This window comes from Mobula hypostoma, chromosome 2, assembly GCF_963921235.1.
Source record: "Mobula hypostoma chromosome 2, sMobHyp1.1, whole genome shotgun sequence".
Classification (NCBI taxonomy): domain Eukaryota; kingdom Metazoa; phylum Chordata; class Chondrichthyes; order Myliobatiformes; family Myliobatidae; genus Mobula; species Mobula hypostoma.
Window position 1 is genome coordinate 101283623 of NC_086098.1, and position 17552 is coordinate 101301174.

The following is a 17552-nucleotide window of genomic DNA, read 5'->3' on the forward strand; positions in this document are numbered from 1 at the left end:
AGCTCACATCTCACCGTCCTTCACTCCAGAGAAAACAGTCCCAGCTGACCAGACTACTATTCTAATTCAAACCCTCCAGCCCTGGCAACACCTTTTCTGTATGGTAACAAACTTAATGGTTTCTTTTCTATAATATGAAAACCAGAAATGCATGCATTATTACAGGTGAGGTATGATTTGTCATCGTATTTGTACAGACACCAACTGATAAAGGCAAGTGTGCCATATACATTCTTCATCACCTGTTACCACATTCAGGGAACTATGGTTAACAGGGCTCCAAAGCTATAAGAACGTGAGGAGTAATTTAATAGAAACATTTTATGTGGAATATAAAAGATTAAGATTAAGGAGTGATTTGATGAAGGTTCCAAAGAATTTGAAAGGCAAATAAAAAATGCAGCTGTTAGAACTCTAAAGCCGAAACTGTTGGGAATGCTCAGCAAGGAATTAGGAGAAACAATTAATATTTCAGCTACCTTCCATTTTCATTGATACAGGGAAAGGTCAGAAACAAGTATGCAAGAAAGAAAGGAAGGAGAGTAGAGAAACAGAAAGGTATTGCTTTTGCAGTGAGAATAAATAACTGAAGTGGTGGTTTAGCTTGCATGTTAATTTAAACTGATCAGTTTCTAGGGGATGAAAATAAAAGAGGTAAAAGAAAATAGAAAAAACTCTCTCCATAAAAAGCTTCCTTTCTCTTCTGCTCTCACTCATTCCTACTATTTGCATTACCTCCATACAAATTACCTTTGATTAACATCTTCTTTCCCCATCATCACTTCATCCAGTTAGAGTCTCTTGGTCTCCACCCTACCAATCATAGTTTTAGACCTCTTCCCTTTCCCCACCTTTCTCCACCCCATCTCTCACAAACACATACACTTCTCTACACCTTAATGCATGGTTGATTTCTAAATTTTCTTGGCCCTATTGAAAAGTCATCGCTCTAGAACATTAGCTCAGTTTCTCTCCTCATGGTACTACCTGACCTGTTGAGTGTTTCCAATATTTTCTATTTTTCAATTTTCTAAGTTAATCCACAAGTTAAGCTACCTGCGAAAGTCAAGGAAGTTTAAACATGTCTGCAGGGCAGACCGAGTGTAACTTTTTTTTATTCTTGTCTAATCATTCAGAAGTATAGTTAGGAAAAAGTACACATATTGACAAATGAAGCAAATATTGAATATTCATCCAAAAAGCAGTTGTCATTTCAGCTAATAATTTATAATTAAAGATCAATAGATCTAGACTGACAAATAAAGATCCTAAGATATGAAGCGATGTGAGCCAGCAATTTCAGAAAGCCTCAGTGGTTTAAAGCAGCCTATTGGAGGCATGTGCAACACTTCTCTCAGCTCAGTTCCACTAAGCATCATGTTAGGGCAGAAGGGCTGATAAGATCAGAGGATAAAGAAAAATTCAGTGGTAAAGACAATGGATCAGAGAGTGGGGAAAGGATGTTTAAGTTGTTGTTCAGGGACAAAGAAGGATGAGACCAGATTTATGTGAGAAGGTTTCCTCAGGATCAAAATTGGATTTTGCTATCCCTTGGTTATGAATGCCTGACTTAGTGACACTTATACAGAGAAATGAACTCCCATAATATTATTAAATTCAAAATTCCAATGTACCTATATACATTGTTCCTACAATGGCATAACTAGTTTCCTCTTGCCTCCATTTTTAAAATTAGTTCTTTCTTACCAGTCTCATCTGTTTCTGATGCCTTTCATTTTTGTATCAAGGAGATATAGTTACCCTATTGAGTAACTTATTGGGTACTATCTCAACTTAAGGACCTGTTCGTTCCTGAATTTCGTAACAGAGATCAGCGATAGCTAAATGAATGACCAGAGTCCTAGTATTTAGCTTGCACCCTACACTGGGGTGCTCTCTTCAGTTTCTCGATGAGGTAACCACAGCCTTTGGCCAGGGGCAGATGTCATTGGGTGGTTCTAACCTTCATAGAGTATTTCTACCCTTAACCACTGCACTCCCCAGCTTATGACTGCTTATGACTTCCAGCTCAACTCCTCTCAATTACTCCATATCCAGCAAAAGGCTCTTTCTGGTTCCTTCTCCATCCTGCGAGCTGCTTGTTTCTTGCTCTTTTCATCAAGGCCCAGCACAGACAGCAACCTCCATGCTGACCTTGCTGGGAACCCTCTACAGCCAATCTCCACGCGGAATAGCTATGTCTGCCATCCTTTGTCCCGGAACTCCTGGACTAAGGACCGGTACTTCAGGGCCTTCATCCCATGAGCCTCCTCACATCCTTCCTCCCATGGTACTGTGAGCTCCACCAGGATGATTTTCTTGTCTTCAGTGGACCACGGTATGATTTCTGGTTGAGATGTGGTTTGCACCACCTCCAGGAACTGCAGCTTCCTCCCCACATTGATCCTTATGTCCTGTGATTTGGTAGTTTGCATCAGAATAGATTTAGGCCTCTTTGATATGACTGGTGTGGCCCTCTCCTTTAAGAAAATACCCCGTTTGCCTCTCTGCCACATGATTTCTTTTAAGATCCCCTCTGCTCCAGTGTGTCAGCAAGGGACAGAAGGAACTTGTCGCGGTGCCACCTATATCATTATGTTAAAGCTGTTTTTGCATCCTGCATAAACGACTGTTTGGTGGGTCTTGAAGCAGATGGAATTGATGGCATTGGGCACAGAAGTCATTAGGTATTAGGTCGAAAGGCAATCAAGTGCCATTGCTAAGGTGGAGTTAGAGTGGGGTGAAATTAAACAAAAATTCATTGATGATAATCTTTTTCTTTCAACTTTCAACTGTGTGTGTGTGAACAGTCCTGGAGTTACTGTCAGTTTCATAGTTTAAAAACAGTGAATACTTAAAGATTTGCCATCATCACAAAATCTGAGCTATGAAATCCATATTTTCAACAGATTTCCACTGATGGAGTGATGGCATTGACCCCAACAGCAGTCATTCAGTCATAGACGTCAGTTATCACAATCTGAGTGATCAGATTACTGCTAATTTAATATTATGTTAAATGTGAAGAGCGTGGTCTTGTTGTTTGGAATACATTGTTCCTGCAAGAATCCATAAATAATACATGCATCTTATTTCCAATGATTTATAATGAAGAATGGCCTTTATGTAGAGAATAAGATTAATAATTCATGATTCTCAGCTCCTGACTTGTAGTATGAATCAGTCTGATAGAGGTCTAATGAAATAATATATGTTGCATCATTGAATTGAACTGACCAGTTTAAACAATACAGTTTAAGAGTTTTCTAATACAGTGAAGGATTTGTAGATTTCAAAATTATATGTGAACATTCTTCAGTTGGATCAGCATCCAGACTTTCTGTCTTTGAGGTGTTTGTGGCGAGGAGTAACTAATCAAGTATGATTCATTGTGTATGACTACAAATTGCCCTTTAAAACTAGTCTGCTTCCCTTTTAAGCAGTTACTTCAGCAAGTGCTCCATTTTGGGCAATGTATCTCTTTCTTCTAAGCAGTCTAAGAGGATGGAATGGGTGGGGGAGGACAGGTCAAGGATGATTTGTTTTAACCGCAGAATGCCATGGATCAAGCAGCAGGTGCTTGCGAGAGGTGGTGAATGGAAAGTTTATGGAGTGCTCTCCTGTTGTTTCTGCTGAGTTTCTCTGCACTATTGATGAATCAACACAAGAGTCCTAATTTCCCCCTTCCCTCCCCCCTCCACCCCAGATACTCGTTAATTCCCAGCAGTGATAGGCTGGGAATTCACAAAGGATGTGGGAGATATTACACCTTTTCAACGAGTATTTAAGAACATTTTTTTCTTTGCATGTTGGGATCCATGTCAGTATAGAGTACATTTTAGAAGAATGATGGTTGGCATGTTTGTGAATTGGCCTGATTTTGGTTTGCCTATCTGGCTATAGATCTGAAAAAATCTGCAGAGACATTTCTTGTGGTTTCTCTCAAATGTTTTGAGGTGACTGTAGGTGATAGAACATAGATATTACAGCACAAACTAGGCCCTTTGGTCCATGATGTTGAGCTGACTTTTTAATATATTCTAGAATCAATCTAGCCCTTCCTTCACACATAGCCCTCCATTTTTTACTATCCAAGCCTCTAATGTATCTGCCTCTATCGCCATCTCTGGCAGGGTGTTCTATGCACTCAACACTTTCTGTATTAAAAAACAACCTATCGCTGATGTCACCCTCTGCTCTCAAGAACGTACAGGACTACAGTGATCACTATTGCCCAGTAAACCTACAAACCAGGTTTGTGGACAATATGAGGATAGGTGGAGAGGCAGGTAGTGATGAGGTAGAAACAATTCTGCAGAAGAATTTAGACAGATTAGGAGAATAGGCAAAGAGGTAGCAGATAGAATATAGTGTAGGGAAGTGTATGGTCATGTGCTTTGGTAGAAGGAATAAAGGCGTAGACTATTTTCTAAATGGGGAGAAAATTCAGAAACCAGAGATGCAAAGGAACTTATGGAGTCTTTAGGGAGTCTACAAGTTAACCTTTGGGAAATCCTACACAAGGGCTCCCAAAGGTTAACTTGTAGACTCTTTAACAATTCCATAAAAGTTCCTTAAGGTGGTTATAGCTGGGGAGGAGTAGTGGGGATAAGCTCACACTACCAATTAAATAGTCCCAATGACATGCATCTCAGATAGCTTCTGACAACCAAGGCAAGCTCCTGGCCTTCATGTGTGGCTTAGCTACAGAGCCCAGTGGAACCACTTCAGCTGAAAGGGGAAGGGGCAACCGCAGGTTACAGGTGCCTTAAAACCAGTCACCTTGGGCAGATGGAGCTTATCAGCTGCAACTGACAGCTCATCTAAGAGAACGGAAACTCTGATCTCAAAACTCCACTGCCTTGCGGCTATATCCACTCACGGGAAAGCCTTCAGGAAAATATCGGAGCTGGAGTACTTAAGGCATCCCACATTGGGTTCAATGCTGACTGGCAACTCCTGTGATGTGGCTGCTGCCAAACTGTATTGGTTTCTGCTATTCTTTTGGAATCATCAGCTTTGTTGGGGGTGGGGTGGGGGGGGTGCCTGCTGCATTGGCACAGCTTGCTTTCCATATCATACTGCTCTGGCTTGTATGTTGGCTTGCGCAGAGAGCTAAAACACAACTTTCACGTTGAGGAGGTAGTAAGAATGGCAAATGCAATGTAAACACTCATTTTGTGAGGACTAGAAGAAGAAAAACAAGGATCTAATGCCAAGGTTTTATAAGGCATTGGTCAGACTGCACTTGGAGTATTGTGAACAGTTTTGGGCTTCTTATTTAAGAAAAGATGTGCTAGCATTGGAGAGGGTCCAGAAGAGCTGCGCAAACATGAGCAGGGATCTGATAAAAGCCTATTGAATATTGAAAGGCTCAGACAGAGTAGATATGGAGAGGATGTTTCTTACAGTATTGGAGTCTAGTGTCAGAGGGCACAGACTCTGAACAGAGGAATGTCCTTCGGAACGGAGATGATGAGGAAATTTATTAGCAGAGATTGGTGAATCTGCGGAATTCATTGTCACAAACAGCTGTGGTGGCCAAGTCATTGAATATATTTGAAGTGGAGGTCAATAAGTAGTAAGGGTGTTTCAGGTTCAGGGAGAAGCCAGGTGAATGGGGATGAGCTGGATAACAATTCCATCATCCTTTTTTTTTACCGGTGGGGGGAGGGGGGATTGTTGCCTGCTGTCGCTTACATTTGACTTACAAGTGGGAGGGGGAGCTGGCGGCGGGGGGGCTTTGGGGTTCTAACATTTGACTGTCATTCATTCTGTACGGCACTATACATTTCTCTGACATTAAGTTGTATCTTTGAAACCTTTGATATAATGGCAGAACAGACTCGATGGGCTGAATGGCATAATTCTGTTCCTACAGGATGTCTTATGGTCTTCCAAACAAATAAAGGGCATGCTAGCACATGGAAAACAATGGGAAATTTCATAATTGATGAAGTTATTGCTGAGGAGTGGCTCTCATGAGATGGAAAGTAGTTCCTATTTTTTAGGGTCTCTTCATGGACCTCTAGTGCAGGACAGCTATATTAGATAAGGATGCAGCTTTGTGGGTGTTAAGTGTAAAAGGCTCATTCTCTTCACTTCCAGATGTGCAAGCATTAGCTGCGCCTTGCATCTTGATAACTAAAGCTGGCATGATTTTCAGAACTTCCAGTGGCTGTACAATACGTTGGTGAAGCACTGGGCTTAGATTTGGTTACCCTGATTTAGGCAAGATGCCATGAAGCTGGAAGGAGTGCAGAGGATTTGAAGGACTGAGTTATAGTGAGACATAGAGTGGGTTGGGACTTCATAACATCACTCCACATTCTGCTATGGTTCAATGAATGAAGGCATATAAAATCATGAGCTGTATAGATAGGCTGAAAGTGAACAGTCTTTTTCCCCAGGATTGCAGAATCAAGATGCAGAGGACATAGCTTTGGTGGTGGGGGGGGGGGCGGGGGGGAGAGATTTATTGGGAATCTGAAGGGCAACATTTTCATCCAGAGGGTGGTCTGAAAGTGGAATGAGCTGCCAGAGAAAGTGGTTGAGGTAAGTACATTAGCCATTTGGATAGGTACATGGGTAGGAAAGGTTTAGAGGGATATGGGTTAATGGGACTAGCTGGGAATCTTGGTCAGCATGGACCAGTTAAGCAGAAGGGCTTGTTTCTGTGATGTATGACTTTATTACTTTATAAGTCTACAGTATTTTTCTATTGGTCTAGTACATTAACCTCACTCCACTGGAAAGCTAGATGAAGTTGAACTACAACATAATAATGACAATGATTGAGGATAGTTTACGGACAATAATCCAGCCTTGCTTGACATAAGTCTCATTGAATGTTGATATATTGTGGATCCATTGGTTAGAATCACAGCTTGAATGCCACTGGGTATAATATGAGGTGTTTTATTATTGACCAAGCATCTTCTCAGTGGCAACTAATACCAAACTTCTCTTACTTATCCAAAGAACCCACATTTCTCCTCCTCATGCAAGAACAGCATACCTTCCACGGCCAAAAGAAAAAAAAATGTCTAAGCAAACCTTTGATCAGTAACTGTGTACCTTCTGGGTTTAAATATTTGAATTGCACTGTTGTTACAGCATCAGTGACTGCAATGCAGTAGAGTGTCTATAGTTATTCATCTCAGCTTGGAGGGAAGCTTGCCAGTTCTCCCTCCACATTTATATTTTATCCACTATGCAACAGAGAACGTCTCTTCTCTTCATCTCTACTCCTAGGCTACTTCTTTTTTTTTAATGTGAATCTTGTTCCCCGTGAAGAAGATTGTCAAAAGGCTTTTGATTCAAGTTGAGAAAACAGCTGCCTTAGCCTCTGCTGCTGAGCCAGCAGATCTCAGTTTAGAAGTCTTTCTTTGATTCTTAGTAAGGCAAGAGAAATCTCGGCAATGCCATTGAGACATGAGTCCCCACAATACAAAGCAGAAGAGGCAGTAAAATAAAATCAAATATTATAGATGCTGGAGATCTAAACTGCAAACAGAAAATGATAGAACTACCCAGCAGGTTAGGGAGCAATGTGGAATGAGGAGGAGTTATATTTTAAGTTCATTCATGATTTTACAGCATCTTAGTAAACCTATAACTTTGATAGAGCCCCTGGAGTTCATTTTCATTTGGAAATACAAACTTATCAATTAGAAGTATGAATGGGTTAGTTGGTTCCTCAAGTTTAGTGCCATGGAAGTCTTACTGCTATTTTCTCAGTATTATTTATTTACTTTTTTTTGGGTATTTGCATTGTTTTGCCTTCTTTTATCGATTGATTGTCAGTCTTTGTGTGTAGCTTTTCACTGATTCTATTGTACTTCTTTGTTCTACTGTGAATGTTGACACGAAAATGAATCTCAGGGTAGTATATGGTGACATATACAGTATGTACTTTGATAATAAATTGACTTTGAACTTTGAATAAAATAGGGTGGCCACGTTTCTGGCCAGTTTGTGGTAGCCTTTTATCCTCCAGTTTATCAGCAACCTACTTATAGCTCCCTATAAAATATTCCACTGTCCTTTAAGGAAGAAAGATCTGAAGACTCACAATTCAGAGGAAACAAAAAGTCACATCCCTGTCTTAAGTGGATGAGTCCTCTTTTGTATATAAAAAAATTATCACTGGCTCCAGATTCGCCCTCACGAGAAAACGTACTTGGCGCTGCCACCCTATCAGAATTACTCATGATTCTGTTTGTTTCAATTAAGTTCCTATTCACTGTTGTAAAGTCCAGAAGAAACAAGCTTCACCTGAACAACTTTTTCCCCATAAGTCCTAGTCCAATAAACCTTCCACGGCATTAAATGTCCTTTTTTAACAAGCAGGTATGGTACTCAAGATAAGATCTCATCAATGCCCTTTATAACCGAAGCTTAACCTTGCAAATTTCATGTTCAAGTCCACTAACAATAAATAACCAGAGAGAATTACACCTGTAAATAAGAGTACAGAAATTTATGAAGTGCATGGCATATACCATTAATTGAATTTTTCTCTCTTTCTCTCTCACCATATATTTATGTACAGGCATCTAGGGAATTACTTACATAGTCTATGCAAATTACTAGTCAGTTTAATGCAACTTACAATATATTTCTGTTCAAAATTAATAAGTGACTCAGTAATAGGTCACCTAACCAAGACCTTGAAATCTGCTCGACCTTAGATATGAACTTGAACCTAAAATTCCAACATTGCGCCAAGGTTGTTGTGGCAATGTTATCACATCCTAAATCACTAGATCTATCACATGACAAGTGACCAGAAGTGACATAATTTACCCTGTCTCCGTACACCAGGAGAGCCTTTAGCCACATAACAAATCAGGACTATTAACCTGGCACAAGATGACTGAGCAGAAGAGATCCTTGCTTTCTCAAGAAGAGATAGAGTAAACGTGGAGAGCATGTTTCCTGTAGAGGGGAAGTCTATGACCAGAGGGCACAGCCCCGGAATAGAGGAACAACCGTTCAGAACAGATGGTCTTATGGTCTTCCCTTCAAAGACATGGCCACCACACAAGAGGCAGCTCAATACACTTGAGGAGTATCACTAATAGCACTTCCAAAAATATTCTTCACACACACTGCGAGATACGGTGTAGTGGTAATGATGTCTGCATCTTGTCACCAGAGTCCTGAATCAAGTTCTCTACTCTAAGCTCCATCATAGCAAGTGATTCTCAGGAGGACTGATAATGCTTCAAAGCCTCTTTGCCGATATGTAACCGACTCACTAACTCTATGTAAAATACTCAAGATTGATAGCGAGGCATCCAGAAAGATATCACAGAGACCAAATGCAAACAGGTCAAGGAGTGTGTAATAATCCAAGCAACCCACCCACCTGCCTCATTAAAGTCCACGAGCTCCACCTATGGCAGAGTCAATGGGTCCCGCCTCAAACATACGTTATCTGAGAAAACACGGGACAGGAGCGAGAGCAAGTCATACTCACACCACAGAGGGGCAGCTTAAGAAGGAGATGACAATAAGGGAAGAATAATTTGCAGCTGACTCACTAGCAGCTTTGGAGAACATCATCACCTCTTTGTTGGTCAACAACACAGGTCCACCTCAAAGATGCATGCTTAGCCCCCTCTGTTCTGCTTCCTATACACTCATAACTGTGCAGCTAAATGCAGTTCCAATGCTATCCTCAAATTCATCGGTGGTGCTACCGCTGTTCGATGAATCAGAGGTGGCAGTAAGTCAGCTTACCAGAGTAAGATAGAACACCTCATTGAGTGGGGCCATAAAAACAACCTCTTATTCAGCATCAGCAAAACTAAGGAGCTAATTGCTGACTTCAGGAAGGAGAAGGAGGGCACACATGCGTCTGTCTACATTGGGGAATCAGCAGTGGATGAAAGTGAGTAGTTTTATATTTCAGGACAAAAGTATTTCAGATGACCTATCCTGGTCTCAGCACTTAAATGCAATCATACAGAAAGTACACCAGCATCTTTACTTTCTTAGGAGATTCAGCTCCTGTATATGTACTGTCAAAAGTATTCTGACTGGTCGCAAATTTGCCTGGTACTGCACCATGGTCTGGTCTAGCATTTCAAATGTGCAGCAACATAAGGAGAGGCAGCGAGAAGAGGACTTTGTCCAATATATCACAAGTACATCCCTCCCCATCACTGGTAGAATCTACATGAGGTGGTGCCTCAAGAAGGCAAAATCTATCAGTAATGATCTACCATCTGGGCCATGGCATCTTTTTGAAGCTACCAGTGGGAAAGATATACATAAGCCTCAAGAGCCACGCTAACAGGTTCAAGAACAGGTACATCCTTTCAAACATCCAGTTCCTGAACCAATTGGCAAAGTCCTAATCCCAGGAGTTTAGGCAAATTTTTAATGCTTTCAAAACTTTGACCAAAATTGACTGATTGAATAGTGTGTTTTCTTGTAAAAATTGTGTATAATTTATATATTTTATTGTGATGCTGCTTATATGATGCTATGTCCCAATGTTGCTTCTGCAAGTTAGTTTTTTATTGCACCTGTGCATCTGAATAACTCAACCTTGACTTTGAAGTCCAAAAGAACGATGAACAAAAGATGTATTCAGTGTTTTCAAAAGTAACACTACTTTCAAAATGAATTTGGTACAAACTTGAATACAAAACCTTTAGTTGTCCTGTCCTCTGACCATTTTGCTTTTCATTCCTTCCCATGTCTTAGAAGTTTTCTTAGAACTATTATTTGTGTTCCCAATATTCCTGATTAGCCATACCCATCAGCAACATATTCTTCAGTTCTGCACTTTCTTTGAGTCGTTGCTTTGCTCTCTGTTTGTCTGCGTTTCCTTTCCCTAAAACAAGGCTAGCAAGGGATTTTGACAGCAATTGCCCAATTTGGCAACAATCTTCTAAAAATTTCTCTCCCATGCCATGGTCATTTTGAGCAGAGATTCTCATTGATCAATGAATTAGTAGCAATATCTATGGGTTTTTTTTTAAAGGAGAAAGGATAATTGCTGTGGCTTATTTAAGTGTATTCATTGTTTTACTATTATTAAAAGTATAATAGAGACAGATTGAAATAAAAGAAGTACTTTAGAAAACCTGTTCAAAAATGATTAATATTAGTCTTTTAAAAGGACAATCTAAAAATATCATGTCTAAATAGTATTGTTATTATACTATCTGATATCTGAATACTGATGTGTACACCAGATCTGTGAGGATTTCAAAACATATCATCCAACATCAGGTGTTCTTGCAACAGACTAAATGGCACCAAGCTGGCATGAGATGTTTCCTTTGAGAACATCTCACTGCTCTCAGGTTGTAAAAAAATCATTTGCCGCTTCATTCGTCAGTAAATACACTGACTATGCATCTTTTTACTACGGGTGGGGTTTAAAGAAGCAAGAGGATGGCACTGTATGCCTACAAAGTTTTTGTCATGCCTTCTTTGGCCATGCACGTCATAGGTTCACCACCCTTGAGACATAGAGACATATTCTTTGCGCACTGAAAAGCATTTATAGAACTTCTTTGAGATAGGAAAAAAAGCATATCAAGTCAGCAAAAAACAGTATCAAGGCAAGCAACAGAGATAAAATCATGATGGAAAACTCAATAAACATCAGATAGAATTTTTTTGCTGACACACAATATAGTAGCATCTTGGTAACATACACTCAGTGACTACTTTATTAGGTACACCTGCACACCTGCTCATTAACACAAATATCTAATCATCCAATCATGTGGCAGCAACTCAATGCAGAAAAGCAAGCAGACATGATCAAAGGGTCAGTTGTTATTCAGACCAAATGTCAGAATGGGGAAAAACTGTGATCTAAGTGACTCTGACTGTGGAATGATTGTTGGTACCAGACGGGGTGGCTTAAGTATCTCAGAAACTGCTGATTTCCTGGGATTTTCATGCACAACGCAAGAGTTTACAGAAAACGGGGCAATATGCAAACAAACAAACAAAAAAAAACAACTAGAGGTTGTTAGTTGTGTGGGCAAGAAAGCCTCGTTAACCAGTGAGGTCAGAGGAGAATTGCTAGACTGGTTCAAGCTGACTGGAAGGTGACTGTAACTAAAATAATCATACGTTATAATAGTGGTGTGTAGAAGAGCATCTCTGAATGCACAGTATGTAAAACCGCAAAGAGGATGGCCTATAGGAACAGAAGACCACACCGGGTTTCACTCTGGTACCTAATAAATTGGCCACTGAGTATATCTTCCACTCTTAGAATTCCATGCCAATGCAACAAAATTTTAGACGTCTAGCACAACGGCGAGTGCCTGTTACACTGCACATTTACTTAAAGTAATCAAGTGTGTGCTACAGCACATTACATGATTATTTCAAAGGAATGCAGATGAAAGTATCCAGAGAGAGTAAAAGACATAGTTATCAATGGTGAACCAAAATAGAGGGATAAAACAGAGGGGTTTGAATTTAGGGGAGTGGAGAGTGGAAAGGCATGGTAGGGCAGGAAGAAACAGCAAACATATGGAAGGGCAGATTACAAAATCAGCTAAACACAGCAAGAATCATCACTTCAAGTATTATTGGTCAGCAGCAAGGAGGAGAGTATGATAATTTGGGGTAGAACGGCTACATTTTAGATGATCCATTGATGTTTATAGTGAGATGAAAATGGGAGATAAGTCAGCAGGGTATTCAGGTATTTGAATCTGCAGCTAGTCAAGAGACATAACTGAGTCTCATATTATGTGGGCTAATATAGAGTCAGCTAAGGAGAAGTGTTAAAACCTGGTAACGGAAGGGAAATCTGGTTTCAGAACAGGTTTAACCTTGCAATGGATATAAAAACCTTAGGCAAGAGTTCAGAATGAGGTTTGGAATATCCACCATGTATGGGGTGCTTGAAGATAGGATCAGAATTCCTGGGATTTGGTCTTCTTGGTTTTAACAGGAGGAAATTAGGGTTTATTCATGATATGGACCTCAAAAGATGTAGTGAAGCAGCAGAGCCAGCTAACAATGGTGTTCACATGAAAATTGACCCGTGGAAGTAAAATAATATTGCCATGGAGCTTCATCTAGAGCGGGAACGGGAAGGCCCAAGGTCCTACTATTTATATATTAACTAATCTGAGATCCATTTTCCAATTCTGAATTCTTACTGTAGCAAAATTAACATTTTACGAATGCTTATTGTACCTAATTATAAACAATGTAACTTTTGCACCAATTCCATTAGTAATAGAAATAATAAATTGGAGTCAACATAAGCATAGACCCATTTGTCAGGTATAAATTGTATATATTACACTACTTTTTTAATGTAAATTATACACATATTCTTATTTCATAAACAGAACAACATGTAATTTAGCATCTGATTATAAAATTGATGTTAACCTATCTGATAGGTATTTCAGTAACAATCAAAATAATTACTAAGAAATGCATATGTAAGGCAGCCTCAGCTGCATATTGTGCTTCCAATCTGCAGACACATGCATCATCAGGATTTATAACCAAAAGCATTTTTCCATATATTAAGTATCAGAGAGCATATTCATGCAAAGAAAATTCATTAGTCAATAGGTTAAATAATATGTGTTTATGCCACGCAAAATGAACAGCAAGATTTATCATTATAAAACCTTGCTACAAAAAGAACATTGCCTAAGTCCTACTTGACATATTACAGTATTAAGAAACTTATGGTAAATAATGTGTGTACAAATAGCTTGCGACATTCAGTGGCAGGCTACTTTTAGTTTTATTGTGTTCCTGATTAATTTACACTGAATAAATCAGCTTTGTTACTTACCCATGGGAGTGCCAACTCCATAAGCTTTGGAATCTATGAGACCTCCGATCTGCGTCAAATTGCAGTTTCTCTGTGTGACAAACTCAATGGTCGTTGACTCCATTAGCAAGGCATAATCTGTGGTTAAAACACGCTGGATTCCCTCTTCATTATTTTTGACAAGCGCTGTGTGCTGTCTGCTGCTCATGAAGGCCCACATCTTCTCATAGGTGGATATTTTGGATTTCTAGAGGAGATGTGCATGGAAGGGAGAGAGAAAAAGTACAGTTGAATGTGAATTCTGAATGGAAAATTAAATGGCTGTGTCAGTCAAGAGAAAGAAGTGTTAAAAAAAGGAGTGAGTAATATTCTTGTCAAATTCCTTTAATGTTCATGGCAAGGGAGCAGCTGAGTGCTGTGAAAGCCTGTAAGGATGCTCAGGCTAACATCAGCACAAAAACAATCACAATTTCTTCATGAAATGTTCTGTTTTCACTGCTGACAGCAGTTTGCACAGTTGACAGAACAGAAATGGAAAGTCACCAGTGGGGTTACTTTAAAAACGCAAACACAAGGAAATCTACAGTCGACGTACCTCTACCTATAGATGATGCCTGGCCTGCTGCGTTCACCAGCAATTTTTATGTGTGCTGAGTGGAGTTACTTATTGGAAATAACACGTACATTAAATACGTAAACCCAACAACTGACTAGAAATTCTGGCAGTAATTTCTTTTCAACTCTTCATCTCACACACGTGATCATGCATTGTTGTCTTCTGTGTACTATCAATAATTATTAATGGAATTGCACTCCTAGGGGCCAGCATTGGTATAAGTATAATTTTAATTTAAATTGCAACTTGGCACATAGAGATTGCTGAGCATGCACGGTGGAATCCACTGGCATGAAGATAGAGCCTTTATCATGTTACCCTATTTACGTAGAGCCAATCTACCTGATCAAGTCATGGGTCATTCTGACATCTGCCCTTCCCACCTCCACCATCAAAAATCAGTCATCCAATTCCCCTTGCCCCATTGATCCTTGGGCTATTCCAATCTATGTTTAAAATCTCCTCATAACTCAAGCAGCTAACCATGAACGATAAAGTTACCAGAACCTTGAAGTCCCAGACCCCAGACCACATAATTATTTCCTAAACCTCAAAGAATATATTTCTCCCCTGCACCCCCAAATGCCCCTGTAGGATGGATCTAGACTTGTGCATACAGGAAGGAAAAACCTGTTTAGTGGTATGAACAATTGTATATCAGAAAATCCCACTAATGGCAATTATACAAATGAATAGTCCACTCAATCAAATGAGCATCTTAAGAAATAAATATGAGGCAGGAGACAAGGGAAAAAAATCAGGATAACTGTAAGAAAAAAGTAGCAAATGTGATGCAAATTCAAGTCCAGTCATTATGGTTAGAAAATCTCCACTTTATGGGAAACTTGAATTATTTAGGAGTGATGGCCACCAAACTATTCACCCTGCAAATTAGTTTTACAGTATCTATTTGTTAAACAAAACATTAGCCAGCTTGTTGCATGTACTCGATTAATTCCCTTTTACTGGTCTCCAATTCTTTTCAATGCAGCTCACTTTGTTCTTGTTTCTGATTATAATTGAAAAACAAAGATAAATGAATCCTGGAATTAGTCTGTTCCAACTATGCAAATAATGATTTTTAATTTTGAGATTATTATGGATTTTAGTTATTTATAATGGTTTATCTAATAAAATAGACGGAATATGAAAAGAGCATCATTAAAATTAGTCTTTTTAAAAAATATTTCCATTAAATATTTAGCTTAAATTCATTGATTCACTATTTCATCATTTAAATATGTTAATTCAAATAGCTCTCAATGTAATAGACTTTCAGCTAAAGACTACAGATGTTAGATATTTGAAATTAAATACTGGAAATACTCAAAATGTAATGCAGTATCTGCAATAGAAAAACAACATTAAAATTTCAATTTTCAGAAAAGTTCATCAACCTGAACCATTAACCCTGTTCCTCTGTCCACAGATGCCACCTGACCTGCTGAGGATTTACAGAATTCTCTGTTGCAATGTCAAACATAACAATATGAGTCTTTGTTTATTTACGGCAATTTCACTGAAGCTTGAATTTCACATATTCGAAATCCACTCTAGAGACTGGTATTCATAAACTGACCTTCACTACATTGAACCAGGTTGGCTGGATCATTTTGGAACCTGAATTGCCAGGCAGCAGCACTACCTGCTGTGTCAATCCACTTCACTCTCTCTACAGCATTTGTGTCTCCTAAGGTCCCAAAAGGTATTGCATAAATGCAAATGTCTTCTGTCATTAACCCTGCTGCTTACAAATTAACACTAAAATTATTGCAGTCAAATTACAAAATGAAGGAAAGAATATGCAGCCCCCCCATCAGGATATACAAACCAATTAATTATTTGGATATAATATCACTGATGCAGATAAGCAGAAATCAGAACACATTAGGAAAGTCCCACCAATAGCAATGAGTTAAATAAGAAAGTTGTCTGCTTACTTGCATTCATGGCTGAGGGACAAATATGGGGCAAATGACAAGAAAATTAGGTCAGGACACAGGAAATTAGCACAAGTTCAAATCCCACTGTGGTAGTTGTGGAATTTATATTTAGTTTAATTACCTGGAATTTTAAAAAAAAACCCTCTGGTCTTAATGTTGCTAACACTAAAAGACTGATGGTAATAAAACACATCTGCTTCACCAATGTCCTTCAAGGGAGGAAACCTACAATCCTTCCCAAGTGGGACCCATCACATTGTGGTTGACTCTTAATTGCTAGTTTTCACGGCTCAGCAAGCCACACTGTTATAACCAAACCACTACAGAAAAACATAAAATCAATAGAGGCGTCAGACTAGCTGATATCAACTGGGAGATTAAATTTGGACAGACCAAGCCGAGCCCAGGGAGAGATGTTTTAGTGTATGATGTAACAGACTGATATAATCAAACTTCCATCTATCAACTGATTTAGATAGAGCTATTGCTACAGGCCTTTCCTCTACCTTTTTATACTGGTTATATCCCCTCTATCTTTCAATTCAGATGGAGGGTCTCAACCTGAAAAGTTGATCATACATTTCCCTGTATAGATACTGCCTGACCTACTGAGTTCCTCCAGCATTTTGTGTGGTGCTTAGAGTATTACCTTAAAGACAATGGGCTAAACTATTCCAACAGTTGGGAGGGAATAGCCCTGGAAGACTTCACTATTGATTCCAACCTCCAAAAGATCTGTTGATATCATGTCATCCATATAGAAAGAGATTTCCTCTGGATTATCACCTTCCATTCTCCCTTGGCTGATGAATCAGTGCTCTACATTGGTGAGACTCGACGTAGGTTGGGGAACCACTTTGTGGAGCACTGCTGTTCTATCTGCAACATTTATGATTTCCTAGTGGCTGATGTTTGTAATTCAAATCCCCATTCCCTTTCTGAGTTGTTGGTTCAATGGCCTCCTGTAGTGCCATGATGAGGTAACTCTCAGACTGGAGGAGAAACAGCTCATAATCCATCTGCATAGCCTCCAACCTGATGGCATGAAAATCGATTTCTCTAACTTCTGGCAAACTTCCTCCTCCCCCTTCTCTCTTCTTTTAAGAAACCAATTTAAGAAAAACTCAATGCAGGTGTCTTATAAGAGGTTGTTAAAAGAACTTGAGTTATTTTTTAATACAGCCTCCGAAGCATTGACAGTCTA

At 39.3% G+C, this 17552-nt stretch overlaps 1 protein-coding gene across 6 annotated transcripts in view; it reads right to left on the minus strand.

Moving 5' to 3' along the window:
• Positions 1-17552, minus strand: part of LOC134342318 (glutamate receptor ionotropic, kainate 2) — a 534599-nt gene that overhangs the window by 39352 nt on the left and 477695 nt on the right. For all 6 annotated transcript variants that reach the window (XM_063040301.1, XM_063040302.1, XM_063040303.1 and 3 more), the window contains one exon: positions 13811-14036. In XM_063040301.1, coding sequence (XP_062896371.1) covers positions 13811-14036 — 226 coding nt within the window. The remainder of the gene's footprint in view (positions 1-13810; positions 14037-17552) is intronic.